Source organism: Somniosus microcephalus, chromosome 19 (genome assembly GCF_052327205.1).
Source record: "Somniosus microcephalus isolate GS21.2 chromosome 19, FLI_Smic_1.0, whole genome shotgun sequence".
NCBI classification, from domain to species: Eukaryota; Metazoa; Chordata; class Chondrichthyes; order Squaliformes; family Somniosidae; genus Somniosus; species Somniosus microcephalus.
Genome location: NC_141005.1, coordinates 75,140,587 through 75,161,151, shown reverse-complemented (window position 1 = coordinate 75,161,151; position 20,565 = coordinate 75,140,587). Strand labels below are relative to the sequence as shown.

The 20,565-nt window shown below is 51.2% G+C and overlaps 2 protein-coding genes across 3 annotated transcripts in view; both read left to right on the top strand.

Annotated features, from left to right (window-relative positions):
• The window catches only part of ddx51 (DEAD (Asp-Glu-Ala-Asp) box polypeptide 51), an 88,070-nt gene extending 86,641 nt beyond the window's left edge, over window positions 1-1,429 (top strand). The window contains exon 16 of the mRNA XM_085962056.1: window positions 1,234-1,429. Within this exon, the coding sequence (XP_085818182.1) occupies window positions 1,234-1,260 (27 nt within the window). The 3' untranslated portion in view covers window positions 1,261-1,429. The remainder of the gene's footprint in view (window positions 1-1,233) is intronic.
• Window positions 1,430-4,902: 3,473 nt separating this feature from the next.
• Window positions 4,903-20,565, top strand: part of LOC147104918 (protein PML-like) — a 72,923-nt gene continuing 57,260 nt past the window's right edge. For both annotated transcript variants that reach the window (XM_085962055.1, XM_085962054.1), the window contains exons 1-2: window positions 4,903-5,382; window positions 14,426-14,937. In XM_085962055.1, the coding sequence (XP_085818181.1) occupies window positions 5,068-5,382; window positions 14,426-14,937 (827 nt within the window). In that variant the 5' untranslated portion in view covers window positions 4,903-5,067. The remainder of the gene's footprint in view (window positions 5,383-14,425; window positions 14,938-20,565) is intronic.

The following is a 20,565-nucleotide window of genomic DNA, read 5'->3' as shown; positions in this document are numbered from 1 at the left end:
CCCATCACTGTACACAGTATAAGGAGGGACTCTCCCATCACTGTACACAGTAGAAGGACGGACTCTCCCATCACTGTACACAGTATAAGGAGGGACTCTCCCATCACTGTACACAGTATAAGGAGGGACTCTCCCATCACTGTACACAGTATAAGGAGGGACTCTCCCATCACTGTACACAGTAGAAGGAGGGACTCTCCCATCACTGTACACAGTAGAAGGACGGACTCTCCCATCACTGTACACAGTATAAGGAGGGACTCTCCCATCACTGTACACAGTATAAGGAGGGACTCTCCCGTCACTGTACACAGTATACGGAGGGACTCTCCCATCACTGTACACAGTATAAGGAGGGACTCTCCCGTCACTGTACACAGTATAAGGAGGGACTCTCCCGTCACTGTACACAGTATACGGAGGGACTCTCCCATCACTGTACACAGTATAAGGAGGGACTCTCCCATCACTGTACACAGTATAAGGAGGGACTCTCCCATCACTGTACACAGTATAAGGAGGGACTCTCCCATCACTGTACACAGTAGAAGGACGGACTCTCCCATCACTGTACACAGTATAAGGAGGGACTCTCCCATCACTGTACACAGTATAAGGAGAGACTGTCCCATCACTGTACACAGTATAAGGAGGGACTCTCCCATCACTGTACACAGTAGAAGGAGGGACTCTCCCATCACTGTACAGAGTAGAAGGACGGACTCTCCCATCACTGTACACAGTATAAGGAGGGACTCTCCCATCACTGTACACAGTATAAGGAGGGACTCTCCCATCACTGTACACAGTGGAAGGACGGACTCTCCCATCACTGTACACAGTATAAGGAGGGACTCTCCCATCACTGTACACGCAGAAACCTCGGAACTGATCACTCGATAGCTGAGAGAAAGCAGGAGTGAAAAATACCTTTGAGGAGAGTCTCTCCCTCAAAGAAAAGGGATTGAATAGATGCACAGAAATAGCAAAGAAAAGAAAAAGGCTGAATTATGAAAATCTAAAATAAAAACAAGAAACTGGAAACCTGCAACAGGTGTGTCAGCGTCTGAATGGGGAGAAGCCAAGTTTACTGTTTGTTTCCTTGTCTCCTCTCTTCAGATGCTGACTGCCAGCTGTGGGAGTGGTGGGGACGGTGGTATGATGTTGTTCGTCCAGCAGCTTATCATTCAGTCTGTATTGTCAGTATTTAAATTTATAATATTTTTTACACAGGATGAAAAGAGGAAGAAACATCTCTGAACCGAAAGAACCAGGAATGTCGGGATTTATCGGGACAGAGAAAATCCGATGCCCACCTGGATTTATGAGGGAGCCTTGATTAGAAAACTCTTAATTTTGCCTTTCACAAACAGAGATATTTTTATATATAAAATGTCTATTACAAGCAATAAACTATTTTGATGGACAATCTGTGTGTGTTGGGGGTGACGGACAGTGCACTGGAGCGATGGACTGTGTGTGTTGGGGGTGACGGACAGTGCACTGGAGCGATGGACTGTGTGTGTTGGGGGTGACGGACAATGCACTGGGGCGATGGACTGTGTGTGTTGGGGGTGACGGACAGTGCACTGGGGCGATGGACTGTGTGTGTTGGGGGTGACGGACAGTGCACTGGGGCGATGGACTGTGTGTGTTGGGGGTGACGGACAGTGCACTGGGGCGATGGACTGTGTGTGTTGGGGGTGACGGACAATGCACTGGGGCGATGGACTGTGTGTGTTGGGGGTGACGGACAGTGCACTGGGGCGATGGACTGTGTGTGTTGGGGGTGACGGACAGTGCACTGGGGCGATGGACTGTTGTGTGTTGGGGGTGACGGACAGTGCACTGGGGCGATGGACTGTGTGTGTTGGGGGTGACAGACAGTGCACTGGGGCGATGGACTGTGTGTGTTGGGGGTGACGGACAGTGCACTGGGGCGATGGACTGTGTGTTGGGGGTGACGGACAGTGCACTGGGGCGATGGACTGTGTGTGTTGGGGGTGACGGACAGTGCACTGGGGCGATGGACTGTGTGTGTTGGGGGTGACGGACAGTGCACTGGGGCGATGGACTGTGTGTGTTGGGGGTGACGGACAGTGCTCTGGGGCGATGGACTGTGTGTGTGTGTGTGTTGGGGGTGACGGACAGTCTAACGGTTTTGGCACACACGCCTCTACCACAATAAGATATCAGTGTCATTGTAGCTTGTAATATTGATCAGAGGCACAGATTTGGTCTCGAACGGATTTTGCAGCTCGCCTGTAAAACTGTCCAGAACCTTGGCCCAATGTTGGTCATTGGCCAACATTGAACCAGCAACTTGTTAACATGAGAGGCACATCTTTCAATAGCGTTACTGAATTTCCTCCCCCCCACCCCCCCCCCCCCCACCCACTCTAATTTCTCATCTCCTCCTCTTCATAAGGCGTTGCTCTCTTGCTGGTTTCCAATCCCACAGGTCCTGGCCGCCCCTTTCTATGGCTCAGCTGCTCATTGGGAAAACTCCCTGAGGCATCAAGGAAGCTGGGAGTGAAATTCCACATGAAAGTTTGTTGTCTTGGCTGAGATTGATGTGGTGCAGCACCGTGTTTGTAGCTGGGTTCAGATATACCGTGGACTGTTGTGCACTGGAAATTCCTCAAAGGCATTCTCTGGCCCACTGGAGTGTATTCTACTGGAACGTGTCTAAAATAGACGAGAAAAACTCCTGGAAAACCCATAGAGAAACTGAGGGGAATGAGATGATAGAATAAGGTGAAACGGTAGAAGGGGGGACTGGAAGAGGGGAAAATAGGAGTATCCCGCAAAACACAAAGCCACATTAAGTTAACAGTGTGTGTGTTTTGGGGGTAATGGACAGTGTGTGTTATCCTGGTAGACAGTGTAATGGTTTTGGCACTCACACCTGTACCACAATAAGATGTCACTGTTACTGTAGCTTGTAATATTGATCAGAGCACAGGTGTCGTCTCTAACGATTTTGCAGCTTGCCTGTAAAACTGTCCAGAACCTTGGCATCCAGAACACTGATAGCTTATTGACCGATCAAACTGCTGCCATCAATCACAAGGGAAGCAAAGATAATACTTGCACTGAAGAAGCTGCTGAGCTTCAATAGCACAGGAACCAGTGCCCTCCAGTACCCCATCTCGGTGGGTGTGTTTTCTGTGACTGTTAGTAGGCTACTCCACAGTCATCATGGTCCAAGCCATGCCTGACCTCAGTTGACGTGTACTTTATCAAATAACAGTCACAGGGTAGCGATCAGGAGCAGGAAACCTGATTGTGGAGAGCAGGAACGTCGACCAGATTTCTAACCTATGGAATCCACATGGTCCCCATCTACAATCAGGCCAGATATATCATCTTTAGAAAAGCTTTTCCAAGTATGACTGACTTTGAAGGCAATGCGAGGGTAGGTGTGTATTACTGAAGTATTAGGAGTGTATTTTAATATTGGGGTGTGTTACTTCGGTACTGCCTGTCTGGCACTAAATTGTGGATCAGCCAGCATTTCCTACAATTACGCACGGTGAAGACACGTCATTGTGGCCCCCAAAAACAATAACTTGCATTTACATAGCGCCTTTAACGTAGTAAAATGTTCCATTCCATACCATGCCACTCCCCTCTCTGGCTGCTCACTCAGGCTGAGGCCGATTGCCTGCAACCTCCGTGTTTGACCCAGAGCTAAACTTCAACCATCCTATCTCCCACCAAGACTGCTCACTTCACCTCTGCAACATTACTGTGCTCTGCCCCTACCTTACTACCCTCACCCCCCCCCCCCCCCCCCCCCCCAACTGCCAGAATTCTTTATCTGTCCCTTTGCCATCTATAGAATTGGATGGCCAGCAAGGAAGATGCTGCCAAAGTCAATCTCCACAAAACTTCAAATCATCCAAACCACGTAACTACATCCTGTCCCACAATAACCCCTCCTTGCCCATCACCCCGCCCTACATGAGGAGACTGTACCCAATGAATCAAATTTACAATCCTAATCTACAACTTCCTCCACGGCTTCACCCCACCCTACCTCTGTAACCTGCTCCAGCCTGCATACCTTTCCATGGTCTCGGACTCCTGTGTGCCCCATCACCACCTTTGATGTAGAGCGTCCAGCCGCCTGGGCCTTACTGTCTGGAACTCCCTTCAAATCCCTCCGCTCTCCATGTCCCTCACCACCTTTCTCACAATGTATTTTAACTGAGCTTTTGGTTGTCTCAGCTATCCCTCTGGGCGCCCGCCTGCCCCTTTTCTCCTCCCTAAAGCGCTTTGGGGCCGCCTTTCTACTTTATAGGTGTTCACTGGTGAGGCCTTTTGCAGTTGAATAATGTGACAGTGGGCTTGGTGATAGAAATGAACTGTGAAGTAATCTACAGTGGGGGGGGTTCATGACGAGTCTTTGGAGGACCAAGTAAGTCGGCATTCAACAACAACAACTGGCATTTATATAGCACCTTTAACGCACTAAAACTTCCCAATGCGCTTCCCCAGTTCCCAACCCGCTCCCTTTCCTGTTGAGTCGGATGAATTTCAAGTTCGACTCCACCTCCCCCAGTTGGACAAACCCAGCTGTGCCACTGGTAACTCAGACAGAGACATCCTCATTGAGGTGTTGAAGATGATGAAAGGATTTGCAAGAGTAGATCGAGAGAAACGATTTCCCCTGGTGGGACAGTCCAGAACAAGGGGGCATAACCTTCAAATTAGAGCTAGGCTGTTACGGGGATGTCAGGAAACACTTCTTCACACAAAGGGTGGTGAAAATCTGGAACTCTTCCCCCAAAAAACTGTTGAGGCTTGTGGGGGGGTCAGTTGAAAATTTAAAAACATTGATAGATTTTTGTTGGTTAAGGGTTAAGGAACCAAGGCAGGTAAAGAGTTAAGATACAGATCGGCCATGATCTAAGTGAATGGCCTCCTCCTGTTCCTATGTTCCTGTCCCAGCTGCTGGGTGTCTGAGAGTTGGATATGGGAATGACCTGGAGCTTGCCCAGGAGTTCAAGGCCTGCCAGTCTGGGATAACTCTGGGCGGCACGAAGTTGGTGCAAGCTGCCAATGAAATGTTGGTTTGACCGATGGACTGGTGGGGGAGTGCGGGCTGGGCCGGAACCTGGGAGCCTTCACTTTCACTTTCACTTTCCCCGAGCTAGTAACAAATCGAGGGAAACTGGTACCGAGGCCCCAGCCCAGCTGAACCGGCCTCCGCCCTCCGATCCCCGCTTCAATCGCCGCCAGACGCAAGTTCCAGTGAAACGGGACCGAGAGCCTCCGCATCGTCTCCCGGTCCAACGGGCTCCTTTCACCATCGCACCGCCAACACTCCGAACTTCACAAGCTGCTGGCCTGGCGAGGCTCAAATACACGCTTCCAGTAAGTATTTGGTTTCATAACAGAATACGGTGTTTCTTACAGAGGCAGCGGTGGTGGGGCAAAGGCCACAGAGCAGGACTCCAGCCAGGGGTAAAGGAGAGGACAAGGTCTGGGAACTGATGACACAAAGATTGGGGATTTTTGAAAATTCTTTGAAAGAGCTCTCCAATTAGTCTCACTCCCCTGCTCTTTCTCCATAGCCCAGCAAATGTTTCCTTTTCAAGTATTTATCCAATTCCCTTTTGAAAGTTACAATTGACTCTGCTTCCACCACCCTTCCAGGCAGCGTTCCAGATCACAACAACTCGCTGAATAAAAATATTCTCATCTCCTCTGGTTCTTTTGTCAATGACCTTAAATCTGTGTCCTCTGGTTATCGACCCTCCTGCCAGTGGAAACAGTTTCGCCCTATCAAATCTATCAAAACCCTTCATAATTCTGAACTCCTCTATTAATGCTCCCCTTCACCTTGTCCGCTCTAAGGAGAACAATCCCAGTTTCTCCAGTCTCTCCACATAACTGAAATCCCTCATCCCCGCACCGTTCCAGTAAATCTCCTCTGCACCCTCTCCAAGGCCTTGACATCCTTTCCAAAGTGCGGTGCCCAGAATTGGATACAATACTCCAGCTGAGGCCTAACCAGTGATTTATAAAGGTTTAGCCTAACTTCCTTGCACTCTGTGCCTCTGTTTATGAAGCCCAGGATCCCGTATGCTTTAGTAACAGCCTTCTCAACTTGTCCTGCCACCTTCAATGATTTGTGTACGAGAACCCCCAGGTCTCTCTGTTCCTGCACCCCCTTTAAAATTGTACCATTTAGTTTTTAAAAATAGAAAATGCTGGAAATACTCAGCAGGTCAGGCAGCATCTGTGGCGAGAGAAACAGAGGAACAGTGTAGGAGGCTGAGGTGGGACTGGGACGGAGAATTAAAATGGCAAGCAACTGGAAACTCAGGGTCACGCTTGCGGACTGAATGGAGGTGTTCCGCAAAGCAGTCACCCAATCTGAGTTTGGTCTCCCCAATGTAGAGACCGCATCATGAGCAGCGAATACAGTTTACTACATTGTAAGAAGTACAAGTAAATCGCTGTTTCACCTGGAAAGAGTGTTTGGGGCCCTGGACAGTGGGAAGGGTGGAGGTGAAAGGGCATGTCCTGCGCTTGCACGGGAAGGTGCCGGGGGAAGGGGAGGGGTGCTGGGGTTGATGGAAAAGTGGACCAGGGCGTCGCAGAGGGAACAGTCCCTTTGGAATGCTGAAAGGGAAAGAGAGGGGAAGATATGTTTGGTGGTGGAATCACAGTGAAGGTGGTGGAAAATGAGCTTTTTAATGTGGAGGCTGGTGGGGTGGAAGGTGAGGACAGGGGGACCCTATCGTGGTTCTGGGAGGGAGGGGAAGGGGTGAGGACAGGGGGACCCTATCGTGGTTCTGGGAGGGAGGGGAAGGGGTGAGGACAAGGGGACCCTATCGTGGTTCTGGGAGGGAGGGGAAGGGGTGAGGACAAGGGGGACCCTATCATGGTTCTGGGAGGGAGGGGAAGGGGTGAGGACAAGGGGGACCCTATCGTGGTTCTGGGAGGGAGGGGAAGGGGTGAGGACAAGGGGGACCCTATCATGGTTCTGGGAGGGAGGGGAAGGGGAAGGGGTGAGGACAAGGGGGACCCTATCGTGGTTCTGGGAGGGAGGGGAAGGGGTGAGGACAAGGGGGACCCTATCGTCGTTCTGGGAGGGAGGGGAAGGGGTGAGGACAAGGGGGACCCTATCGTCGTTCTGGGAGGGAGGGGAAGGGGTGAGCACAAGGGGGACCCTATCATGGTTCTGGGAGGGAGGGGAAGGGGTGAGGACAAGGGGGACCCTATCGTGGTTCTGGGAGGGAGGGGAAGGGGTGAGGACAAGGGGGACCCTATCGTGGTTCTGGGAGGGAGGGGAAGGGGTGAGGACAGAAGTGCAGGAAATGGGACAGACACAGTCGAGGGCCCTGTCAAGCAGAATATAACCACTTAGTTTATATCGCCTCTCCTCATTCTTCCTTCCAAAATGCATCACTTCACCCTTCTCTGTATTAAGGGAGATTTAATACAGGTGTTGAAAATGATGAAGGGTTTTGATGGAGTAGATCGGGAAAAGCTGTTTCCACTGCCGGCAGGAGGGTCAGTAACCAGAGAACACAGATTTTAGGTAATTGGCAAAAGAACCAGGGGGAGAGGAGGAGAATTTTTTTATGCAGCGAGTTGTGATCTAGAACACACTGTCTGAAAGGGTGATGGAAGCAAATTCAGTAGTAACTTTCAAAGGGAATTGTATATATACTTGAAAAGGAAAAATTCACAGGGCTATGGAGAATTCACAGGGCTAGGGATCAAGGGATATGGGGAGAAGGCAGGGACAGGGTACTGAATTTGGATGATCAGCCATGATCTCTGTTGTGTCTCAAGGGGTTTTATACCCTTACCTATATAACAATTAAGAAGGACTCCGGGGTGGAGAGTTTAGTTAACGGCCATTTTATTTACAATGTGCTTCTTCACTCAATGCACTACATTTCCCATAGTGCATTGCAAATCACCACTACAGTATCCCATGTGGGACAATTCTAATACACATTCAAAATACACAACATATTTCCTCCCCCTTAAAATAGAATGTCCACAAAACAGAATAACTGAAAATGACTATAACTATGGAAGAGAGGGTAGACTGCCTCTACATTCTGCTAACCCTGGGGATTATTCTGCCCCATGCACACAGGTTAGCACTAACTGTAACTAAGGCGCTCTGGAGGCTGCCTTTCTCTTTGGGGGTAACGCCTAGTCTCAGGAGCAGGCTTTGGCTGGCTCTCCCGTGACCCTGCAGGCGTGGCTTCCTTCCTCGATGGCACAAGAGTGGATGGTGCCACCGTCTCAGGGTCAGACGACCAGTCCCTGCTGGAGCCCCCAGCAGGTCCTTGATCCTCTGTTTCTTGGGTTACCTGTGGCGACTGTCTTGGCAGTAACTGGTCTACATGCTGTCTCCATGTTCGGTCGTCTCCGGTGCGGACTCGGTATGAAACGGGGCCCGTCTTTGAATGACCGTAGCCGGGACCCACCGCTCCGGGGTGGTGTAGTTACGCGCGAGGACTTTGCCCCCACCACAAAGTGTTGTTCTTTGGACCTCTGAGCTCGTCTGCTGTCTTGATCCTGCTGATTGGCGTGCGCCACTGCTTCTGTGGACGTTGGCCTCAGCAGGTCAAGGCGTGCCTGTAGCTGCCTTCCCATGAGTAGGTAAGCAGGAGATGCTCCAGTCGTAGCATGAGGCATGTTTCGGTATTTCAGCAAGAAAGCATTCAGGCGCTGCTTTAGAGGAGCATCACTTCTTGCCGCTTTCAACGCGCGTTTCAGCGTTCTGACAAATCTCTCCGCCAATCCATTCGTGGATGGATGATAAGGCGCGGAGAACGTGTGCTGGATTCCATTGCTCTTGAGGAACTCCTCCATCTCCTGGGATGTGAACTGTGTTCCATTGTCGGTTACGATCTGCTCCGGCAGACCAAATCGCTCCGAACATCTCTCTCAGAGTCTCGATGGTTTTCTCCGTAGTGGTAGTGGACATTGCTGCAACCTCCGGCCATTTGGAATGGGAGTCCACCGCGACCAGGAACATCGCTCCTTCCACTGGTCCCGCGAAGTCCAGATGGATCCGTTGCCACGGTGTCGCCGGCCATTCCCATGGATGCAGTGGCGCTGCTCTTGGCGTATCCCTGGTTGTCTCGCATGATGGGCATGATTTCGCTTCAACTTCAATTTCATGATCCAGACCGGGCCACCAGAAGTAGCTTCGTGCCAGCTCCTTCATCCGGACAAACCACGATGTCCTGAGTGCAGCTCATTGAGGACATGTTTCCGCAGCTTTGGTGGTATGATCACTCGCATGCCCCAAAGGAGGCATCCTGACGTGACAGACAACTCCTTCCCTCTTGACAGGTAAGGTAGGAGCTCAGGTGGTGCGCCTGACACCCGTGATCCGTCTCCTCGCATCACCCGATCCAGCACCTTGGATAGCGTCGGGTCCACTCTGGTCTCTTTCTTGACCTGCCGGGCCGTGACAGGGGCATTGCTCACCATGTCAAAGTAGAAAATCTTCTGCTCACAGCCTTCAGAGGGCACAGGCAGCGGAAGTCTTGACAATCCGTCCGCATTGCCATGTGCTGCTGACCTCCGGTATTTGATGTTGTAATTGTGAGCGCTTAACATCAGCGCCCAGCGCTGCATCCTGCACGCTGCCAGGGAGGGTATTCCTGTGTGTGGACCAAAGATCGATGTCAGAGGACGATGATCCGTCAGCAAGGTGAATTTCCTTCCGAACAAGTAGTGATGGAACTTTTTGATTCCAAAGATGATGCCCAAAGCCTCTTTTTCGATCTGCGGGTATTTCACCTCCGCCTTGCTCAGGGACCTTGACGCGAATGCAATCGGCTTCTCTTCGCCTGAGGGAAAGATGTGGGACACGACCGCGCCGACGCCATAAGGCGACGCGTCACAGGCCAGCTGAATCTGCAACGACGGGTCAAAGTGCGTCAACACTCTGGGGTCAGTCAAAGCTGCTTTGGCTCTCTTGAATGCAGCTTCGCACTCCTTCGTCCACGCCCAGGCCTTGCCCTGACACAGCAACTCATGTAATGGCTTCAACACTGATGCCAGCTGTGGAATAAACTTTCCGTAATAGTTCAGGAGACCTAAGAATGATCGCAGCTGGCCGACATTTGTAGGTGCAGGAGCATCGGCAATGGCTTTCACTTTCGACGGTGCTGTGTGTAGGCTGTCCGCGTCGATGACATGGCCTAGGTACTCCACTGATGGCTTGAAAAATTCGCATTTGTCCTTGCGAACGCGTAAGCCATATTCTTCAAGTCTTCCCAGTGTCTTCGTCAGGTTCTGCAGATGCTCGTTGTCGTCCTTTCCTGTGACACGGATATCGTCGATGTAGTGTATGTAACCTGTACTACCTTAAGAGGATACCTTAAGGTGATGGACTACTTTTTAACGGCTCCTGTACATTGTAGTACCGGTGGTGACCACACCGGTATATAAACCCTGCGGAGCAAAGTGTACCTCAGTTCCGCCCTGACCCTCAATCACTAAAGACCTGTTTACTTACTTCTGTAGTCTGTGTCCTGTTATTCAGTATAACTGCACTTGTAAACACAGACTCAACAGTCGAGATAACATTGTACCCCTGGAATGCCGCTTAAGATCTGGTCCATAGCCCGCTGAAACAATGCTGGTGCTGATGTTATACCAAAGGGTAGGCGGCAGTACCTGTAGAGGCCCTTGTGGGTGGTGATGGTGAGGTACTTCTGTCAGTCCTCTTCTACATGCACCTGCAAGTAGGCTTGGCATAGATCAACCTTGCTAAACTTTGACCGCCTGCTAGACCCGTGAAAAGATCTTCAATGATGGGGAGGGGGTACTGTTCAGCTGAGAGCACAGGATTCACTGTTACTTTGAAATCTCCACATAAGCGAACCGCGCCGTCACTCTTCATCACTGGTACCACGGGCGTGGCCCACTCACTGTGCGAAACCGGCACCAGGACCCCTATCTTGACCAGACGCTCCAGGTCAGCCTCCACCTTTGGTCTGAGGGCGTAGGGAACGTTCCTGGCCTTCAGGAATCGTGGCTGGCTGTCAGGCTTCACCTTGAGTTTGACCGTAATCCCCTTCATACTCCCCAATTCTCCGTCAAAGACAGCCGCATGCTTTGTCAACACTGCCGCTAGCCCCGCCTCTTCGACTGACACCGCATTCACTTTTTTCCAATCCAGATGAATTTTCTCCAACCATGGCCTGCCCATCAGGGATGGATAGTCACCCTTGACCACGTAAACTGGCAGCATCACGGTTTATCCATTAAGCTCCACCTTGACCTCTGTCTTACCCAGCATTGGGACTGTTTCCCCAGTGTAAGTCTTTAAGATGAGCTTGGCCAGCGTCAGTGATAGGTGGTTCAGTTTTTCTTTGAATAGCTTCTCTGATGTAGGTCTCTTTACCATCTAATTGATTCAGTGCCAACTGTAGAGCAGTTGTGATTGCATCCTCCGTTGATCTGTTTGCACGATAGGCAAACTGGTGTTGGTCAAGAGAGGCGGGAACACTGGCTTTGATGTGAGCCAGGACCAGTCTCTCGAAACACTTCATTATGATGGGTGTGAGTGCGACAGGTCGATAGTCGTTCAGGCACGTCATAGCCGTTTGTTTTGACACAGGAATAATGGTAGCGGTCTTGAAGCATGTAGGGACTACTGCCTGGGCCAGTGACAGATTGAAGATGGCGGTGAAGACATCAGCCAGCTGATCAGCACATTCTTTGAGTACCCGTCCAGGGATGCTATCCGGTCCAGCAGCCTTTCGTGTGTTCACTCCGCGTAGAACACCCCTTACGTCCTGGGCACAGGGAGTGCAGGATGGGGGAGGGGCTGGAGTGGGTCACCTGGGCACAGGGTGCAGGATGGGGAAGGGGCTGGAGTGGGTCACCTGGGCATAGAGTGCAGGATGGGGGAGGGGCTGGAGTGGAGCACCTGGGCACCGAGTGCAGGATGGGGGAGGGGCTGGAGTGGGTCACCTGGGCACAACGAGTGCAGGATGGGGGAGGGGCTGGAGTGGGTCACCTGGGCACAGAGTGCAGGATGGGGGAGGGGCTGGAGTGGGTCACCTGGGCACAGAGTGCAGGATGGGGGAGGGGCTGGACTGGGTCACCTGGGCACCGAGTGCAGGATGGGGGAGGGGCTGGAGTGGGTCACCTGGGCACAGTGCAGGATGGGGGAGGGGCTGGAGTGGGTCACCTGGGCACAGGGAGTGCAGGATGGGGGCGGGGCTGGACTGGGTCACCTGGGCACAGAGTGCAGGATGGGGGAGGGGCTGGAGTGGGTCACCTGGGCACAGGGAGTGCAGGATGGGGGAGGGGCTGGAGTGGGTCACCTGGGCACAGGGAGTGCAGGATGGGGGAGGGGCTGGACTGGGTCACCTGGGCACAGAGTGCAGGATGGGGGAGGGGCTGGAGTGGGTCACCTGGGCACAGGGAGTGCAGGATGGGGGAGGGGCTGGAGTGGGTCACCTGGGCACAGAGTGCAGGATGGGGGAGGGGCTGGACTGGGTCACCTGGGCACAGAGTGCAGGATGGGGGAGGGGCTGGAGTGGGTCACCTGGGCACAGTGCAGGATGGGGGAGGGGCTGGAGTGGGTCACCTGGGCACAGGGAGTGCAGGATGGGGGCGGGGCTGGAGTGGGTCACCTGGGCACCGAGTGCAGGATGGGGGAGGGGCTGGAGTGGGTCACCTGGGCACCGAGTGCAGGATGGGGATGGGGCTGGAGTGGGTCACCTGGGCACCGAGTGCAGGATGGGGGAGGGGCTGGAGTGGGTCACCTGGGCACCGAGTGCAGGGTGGGGGAGGGGCTGGAGTGGGTCACCTGGGCACCGAGTGCAGGATGGGGGAGGGGCTGGAGTGGGTCACCTGGGCACAGGGAGTGCAGGATGGGGGAGGGGCTGGACTGGGTCACCTGGGCACAGAGTGCAGGATGGGGGAGGGGCTGGACTGGGTCACCTGGGCACAGAGTGCAGGATGGGGGAGGGGCTGGAGTGGGTCACCTGGGCACAACGAGTGCAGGATGGGGGAGGGGCTGGAGTGGGTCACCTGGGCACAGAGTGCAGGATGGGGGAGGGGCTGCAGTGGGTCACCTGGGCACAGAGTGCAGGATGGGGGAGGGGCTGGAGTGGGTCACCTGGGCACAGAGTGCAGGATGGGGGAGGGGCTGCCTCTGTAGCATGATACACGCAGAATACTTGCAGTCAGCGAGTGCTTACTGTTCCTCCCGAAAGCCAGATGCAGGTCAATTGTGTTCTTCCAAAGTGTTTAATTGGTTCATTTATTCTTTGACTGAATGTTTTGTTTGGCTGGACAATCTATGAATACCCACACCAGGCATTCTAACCCCAGTCATTCCCTTTATCCATCAGTTCTATTCCCTGGCCACCGTTTACATCCTTCTCCCTGGCCACTCTCTCAGGCTGAACCAGACTGTTCCCAACCTTGGCGTCCTATTTGACCCTGAGATGAGCTTCCGACCCCAAAATCCTCTCCATCACCAAGACTGCCTACTTCCACCTCCGCAATATCGCCTGCCTCCGCCCTGCCTCAGCTCATCTGCTGCTGAAACCCTCATCTATGCTTTTGTTACCTCCAGACTCGACTATTCCAACGCTGTCCTGGCCAGCCTCCCATCTTCCGTAAACTTCAGCTCATCCAAAACTCTGCTGCCCGTATCCTAACTCGCACCAAGTCCCGTTCATCCACCACCCCTGTGCGCACTGACCTACATTGGTTCCCGGTCCAGCAGCGCCTCGATTTTAAAATTCTCATCCTTGTGTTCAAATCCCTCCGTGGCCTCGCCCCTCCCTATCTCTGTAACCTCCTAATGCCCTACAACCCTTCGAGATCTCTGCGCTCCTCGAACTCTGGTTTCTTGTGCACCCCCGATTTCCATTACCCCACCATTGGTGGCTGTGCCTTCAGCTGCCTGGGCCCTAAGCTCTGGAATTCCCTGCCTAAACCTCTCCGCCTCGCTACCTCTCTCTCCTCCTTTAAGACGCTCCGTAAAACCTACCTCTTTGACCAAGCTTTTGGTCACCTGCCCTAAAGTCTCCTTCTTTGGCACGGTTTCAAATTTTGTCTAATTATGCTCCTGTGAAGCACCTTGGGATGTTTTGCTACATTTAAGGTGCTATATAAATGCAAGTTGTTGTTACTAGGGGAAGAGATGCTGCTGATGGCTGAGCCCAGACAGCATTTGTTAAAACCTGGAGGAGCAAGGCATGAGTTCAGATGGTCAGTGGAGCTGTTTCTGGGCAGTATTACAGGGGTTCTGCTGTGACTGGGAATGAGCAAAGGACTGTCCCAGTGATTTAATTCTTCACAATGAAATCTCCGTCCTTCAATGTTGTACAGAGAGTTGCCCAATAATTCTTTGTGCTAATTATCAACAAACCATATTGTTCATTCTTTTTTTAAAATTAAGGTGATGGAAACTGGATCCGAGGCGAGTCTAGCGGCAGAACAATTTGAGTGTGGAGTTTGCTGTAAGCAGCTCGACAGACCCAAGCTGCTCCCGTGTCTGCACAGTATTTGCCAGGAGTGCTTGCGGAATGAGTGGGCCGGTCAAAGCGCTGCCGCCTGCCCCGTCTGCAGTGCCCCCACAGACGGAGACGTCACCAGCTTACAGGACAACACGTTCGTGGCGAACCTGGTGAGCAAACTGGAGCTAAGGAGGAGGATTGGGATGGGGTTGGACATCTGGTGCAGTCTGTGCCAGGTGTGTGATGACGACAGGCCCGCCACTTCCCTGTGCTTTGAGTGCGATCGGTTCTTGTGCCTGAGATGCTGCCATTCCCACCAGGTGTTGACGGAGAGGTACGGACACTTGGCGAAGACCCTGGATAATCTGAGGACGTTCGGCTGTGAAGACTTTGTTACTTTGGCAAGGAATGAGAAACAGACAATTTGTCCAGACCACAAGGAGCAGCACATCAGGTAATACGGTCCCCTCTACTCACGGTACAGGTGGATGATCCCACAGATTATATCCCCCCACCGCCACCTTGGCCTTCAGGTCTCCTCACATCATGCACTATCCCCTAATTGACAGGGTGGGGGTAAGTACAGGTATACTAGGTCGAACTGCCAGAGTAAGCTTTCCTTAATATAAAACATATATATCCACATATTAAAGGCGCATTCTGCAATGGCTATACAAGGTCGGGCCTAGAGTATGGTAGCAATGACCTCATTAACCAGCCACCAGAAGAGGTAAGAAATAACGTAGGTACATAGTAAATCAGTCAATAATACGGAGGGGAGTAACTTAAGGCCCTGAAATTAGGATCGGGAGCTTGCCGCGCGTGCAAGCCCCCGATGTGCACTCACCCTGCGCGCCGACATCTGAAGCCCGGGCCTGCTCGCATTTCCTGTCACTGGCCTGGTTCAGATGTTGGCGTGCTGTGCTAACCTGATCCAGCAGCGTAGTTAGTGCGATGTGCCGGCTGGGATCAGGTGAGCACTGCAGCCAATCAGGGGAGGGGAAACTCATTCATGAGTTTGACAGTAAGAGCTGTCAAACTCATGAAAAGTATGGGCTGCCAAAACACTACTTTAACTTTAAATAAAATTTTAAAAAACATCCCACTGATTATATTAACTATAAATAAGTTTAAAAAAATGTTTTAAACAATTAATCAATTTTTTGTAAAAAATAAATTTTTTAAAAATAGGGTCTAAAACTAAACTTACCTTAATGTAAATCCTTTAAAAATAACAAACCTGTGGGAAAAAAATTTCTACATTGTACTAAAAGCCCACTTACCTGAAAAACTAAGTACTTACGTCTGGTTTTTCCACGCGTAAAGACCGGAGGCCTTTACACGCGCGCAACTCTGGAAAAAAAAAGGAATTTCACTGCGCACGTGCTGCCTGTGCAGTCGCGCGCGTACTGCTGCTTAACCCCTTGGGTCAGAGGACAGGAAATGCCGGTTTTCAGCGCATGCACTGTGCATGCTGAAAACCGGCAATTCCTCCGGGCACACGCGTGAGTACCCTGTCCTTACTCGCGCGTTGTGCCCGGAATTACTGGGCCAATAATGATCATGCACAACAAATGACAGCAGCTAACCTTACTCCTAAAGGAGCTGACACATCAGCAGCATACAGACAGAAGATGATGATGTATTGTAACCACGTTTAACCCTATAAAAGATACAGACACGAGAGCTCATTGGGGATTTCAACCTAGTCTTGCTGAGGCTAGCGTAAGCAGTCAAGACGACACGCTTGTAACCTCCTAACGATGAGTCCTTTGCTCGTGAGTTATGATCGGTACCGATCTCATGGGCACTGTATGTAAGGGCTTTTGTTTTATTATATCATTGGTTTGATTTAACAAAGAGTATTAACAAGACATTTCTGGGATTGCTAGTCCTTGTTCTTGTATTAGAGGTAAAGGATGTATTACACTATTCTATAATACCTCCACAGAAGGGCCAGCCTTACCGCCTGATCTTTCTCTGTTCGCTCCATCTCAGCACCATAAGAGGAAAATCTGCGCCCTTTCAAAATGCCAAGCGTCTCAAAACCGATGCCCAGGCTGCCTCTTCCCCGTTTATGCTCGGTGTTTGTGAAGTGCCTCAGGATGTTTGGTCACCTGTCCGAATATCGCCTTATGTGGCTCGGTGTCAAACTTTGTGTGATTACACTCCTGTGAAGCCCCTTGAGATGTTTAACTACATTAAGGGTGCTATCTAAATGCAAGTTATGGTTGTTACATCTCTACTTCACCATTTAACAGGAATGGTAACATGGTGGTTATGTGACTGGACTAGCAATCCAGAGGCCCGGACCAATGATCCAGAGACATGAGTTCATGGCAGCTGTGGAATTTAAATTCAACTAAATAAATTTCAAATGAATAAGCTAGTATCAGTGATGGTGTCGTAAAATCCCATCTGGTTCACTAATGCCCTTTAGGGAAGGAAATCTGCTGTCCGGTATCTACCCCTGTATCTGACTCTGGACCCACAGCAAGGTGGTTGAGCGTGGCCCTCTGGCAAAGGCCTAGCAAGCCACTCAGTTGTAGCAAACCACGAGGAAAAACAATCAATATAAAACCGGATGGGCTTCCCGGCATCGACCTCGGCACCGGATTCGGACGTGACAAAGGCACACCCAGCCCAGTCAACCCTGAAAAATCCTCCTCACTAACATCTGGGGCTCTGTTGCCAAAATTGGGAGAGCTGTCCCACAGACTAGTCAAGCAACAGCCTGACATAGTCATACTCACAGAATCATACCTTTCAGCCAATGTCCCGAACTCCTCCATCACCATCCCTGGGTCTGTCCTGTCCCACCGGTGGCAGCACAGTGATATACAGTTGGGAGGGAGTGGCCCTAGAGCCCTCAACATTGATTCTACCGCCCTCCCTCAACTGATGAATCATTACTCTCTATGTTGAACACCACTTGGAAGAAGCACAGAATGTACTCTGGGTAGGGACTTCAATGTTCATCACCAAGAGTGGCTCGGTAGCACCACTACTGGCTGAGTCCTGAAGAACATAACTGCCAGTCTGGGCCTGCGACAGATGGTGAGAGAACTAACAAGAGGGAAAGACCTACTTGACCTCGTCCTCGCCAATCTACCTGTCGCAGATGCATCTGTCCATGACAGTATTGGTAGGAGTGACCACCGCACAATCCTTGTGGAGACGAAGTCCCGTCTTCACACTGAGGACACCCTTAATCGTGCTCTATGGCACTACCACCGTGCTAAATGGGATAGATTCAGAATGGATCTGGCAGCTCAAAACTGGGCATCCATGAGGCGCTGTGGACCATCAGCAGCAGCAGAATTGTATTCCACCACAATCTATAACCTAATGGCCCAGCATATCCCTCACTCTACCATTGCCATCAAGCCAGGGGACCAACACTGGTTCAATGAGGAGTGTAGAATAGCATGCCAGGAGCAGCACCAGGTGTACCGAAAATGAGGTGCCAACCTGATGAAGCTGCAACACAGGACTACATGCATGTTAAACAGCAGAAGCAGCATGCTATAGACAGCTAAGTGATCCCACAATCAACGGATCAGATCAAAGCTCTGTAGTCCTGCCACATCCAGTCGTGAATGGTGGTGGATCATTAAACAACTAACTGGAGGAGGAGGGTCCATGAACATCCCCATCCTCAATGATGGCAGAACCCAGCGCGTGAATGCAAAAGACAAGGCTGGAGCGTTTGCAACCATCTTCAGCCAGAAGTCCCCACCATCACAGAAGCCAGTCTTCAGCCAATTCGATTCACTCCACGTGATATCAAGAAACGGCTGAGCGCACTGGATACAGCAAAGGCTATGAGCCCTGACAACATCCCGGCTGTAGTGCTGAAGACTTGTGCACCAGAACTAGCCACGCCTCTAGCCAAGCTGTTCCAGTACAGCTACAACACTCCTGCTCCTATCTTCTATCTACCCGACAAAGTGGAAAATTGCCCAGGTATGTCCTGTCCACAAAAAGCAGGACAAATCCAATCCGGCCAATTACTGCCCCATCAGTCTACTCTCAATCATTAGCAGAGTGATGGAAGGTGTCATCAACAGTGCTATCAAGCTGCACTTACCAATAACCTGCTCACTGATGCCCAGTTCGGGGTCCGCCAGGACCACTCGGCTCCAGACCTCATTGCAGCCTTGGTCCAAACATGGACAAAAGAGCTGAATCCTAGCGGTGAGGTGAGAGTGACTGCCCTTGACATCAAGGCAACATTTGACCAAGTGTTGCATCAAGGAGCCCTAGTAAAATTGAAGTCAATGGGAATCAGAGAAATCTCTCCACTAGCTGGAGTCATACCTAGCACAAAGGAAAATAGTTGTAGTTGTTGGAGGTCAATCATCTCAGCCCCAGCACATCGCTGCAGGAGTTCCTCAGGGCAGTGTCCTAGGCCCAACCATCTCCAGCTGCTTCATCAATGACCTTCCCCCATCATAAGGTCAGAAGTGGGAATGTTCGCTGATGTTTGCACAGTGTTCAGTTCCATTCACAGCTCCCCAGATAATGAAGCATTCCATGCCCACATGCAACAAGACCTGACAACATTCAGGCTTGGGCTGATAAGTACAAATAACATTTGCGCCACACAAGTGCCAGGCAATGACTATCTCCAACAAGAGAGAGTCTAGCCACCTCCCCTTGACATTCAACTGCATTACCATTGCCGAGTCCCCCACCATCAACATCCTGGGGGTCACCATTGACCAGAAACTTAACTGGACCAGCCACATAAATACTGTGGCAACAAGAGCAGGTCAGAGGCTGGGTATTCTGCGGTGAGTGTCTCACCTCCTGACTCCCCAAAGCCTTTCCACCATCTGCAAGGCACAAGTAAAGAGTGTGATGGAATACCCTCCACTTGCCTGGATGAGTGCAGCTCCAACAACACTCAAGAAGCTCGACACCATCCAGGACAAAGCAGCCCGCTTGATTGGCACCCCATCCACCACCTTAAACATTCATTCCCTCCACCACCGGCGTACCGTGGCTGCAGTGTGTACCATCTACAAGATGCACTGCAGCAACTCGCCAAGGCTTCTTCGGCAGCACCTCCCAAACCAGCGACCTCTTACACCTAGAAGGACACCTATCACAGAGACATGGTTGAGGGAGGGGCAGAACTGGCAGCTCAATATTCCGGGGCATAGAATCTTCAGGCAAGACAGAGGGGGGTGTAAAAGAGGAGGGGGTGTCGCAATATTAATCAAGGAGTCAATTACTGCAGTAAGGAGGGATGATATCTTAGCAGGTTCCTCTAATGAGGCCATATGGGTAGAACTTAAAATCAAAAAGGGGGGAAACACTTTGCTGGGGGTGTACTATAGGCCCCCAAACTGTCAGGGGGAGATAGAGGAACAGATATGTAGGCAAATCTCAGAGAAGTGTAGAAATAATAGGGTAATAATAGTAGGGGATTTCAACTTCCCCAATATTAACTGGGATAGTCAAGAGTGTGAAAGGCTTAGAGGGTGCGGAATTCTTAAAGTGCATCCAGGAGAGCTTTTTGAGCCAGCATGTAGAAAGTCCTACAAGAGAGGGGGCGGTACTGGACCTAATTCTAGGGAATGTAGCCGGGCAAGTGTCAGTAGGAGAGCATTTTGGTGACAGTGACCATAATTCGGTGAGATTTAAGGTAGTCATGGAAAAGGACAAAGATGGACCAGAAATAAAGGTTCTAAATTGGGGGAAGGCCGATTTTAACATGATACGGCAGGATCTGGCCAAAGTGGACTGGGATCAGCTACTTGTAGGAAAATCCACAGCAGAGCAGTGGGAGTCATTCAGAAAGGAAATAGAGAGAGTACAGCGCCAAAATGTTCCCATAAAGTTCAAGGGTGGGACCAACAAGTCCAGGGAACCCTGGATGTCAAGGGATCTCCAAGAATGGATTAGGAAAAAAAGGGAGGCTTTTGGCAGATACAAAGGACTAAAAACAGTGGAAGTATAGAAAGTGCAGGGGGGTACTTAAAAAAGAAATTGTGAGAGCGAAGAGGGGGCATGAAAAAACACTGGCGGGCAAAATAAAGGAAAACCCCAAGGTGTTTTATACGTATGTTAAGGG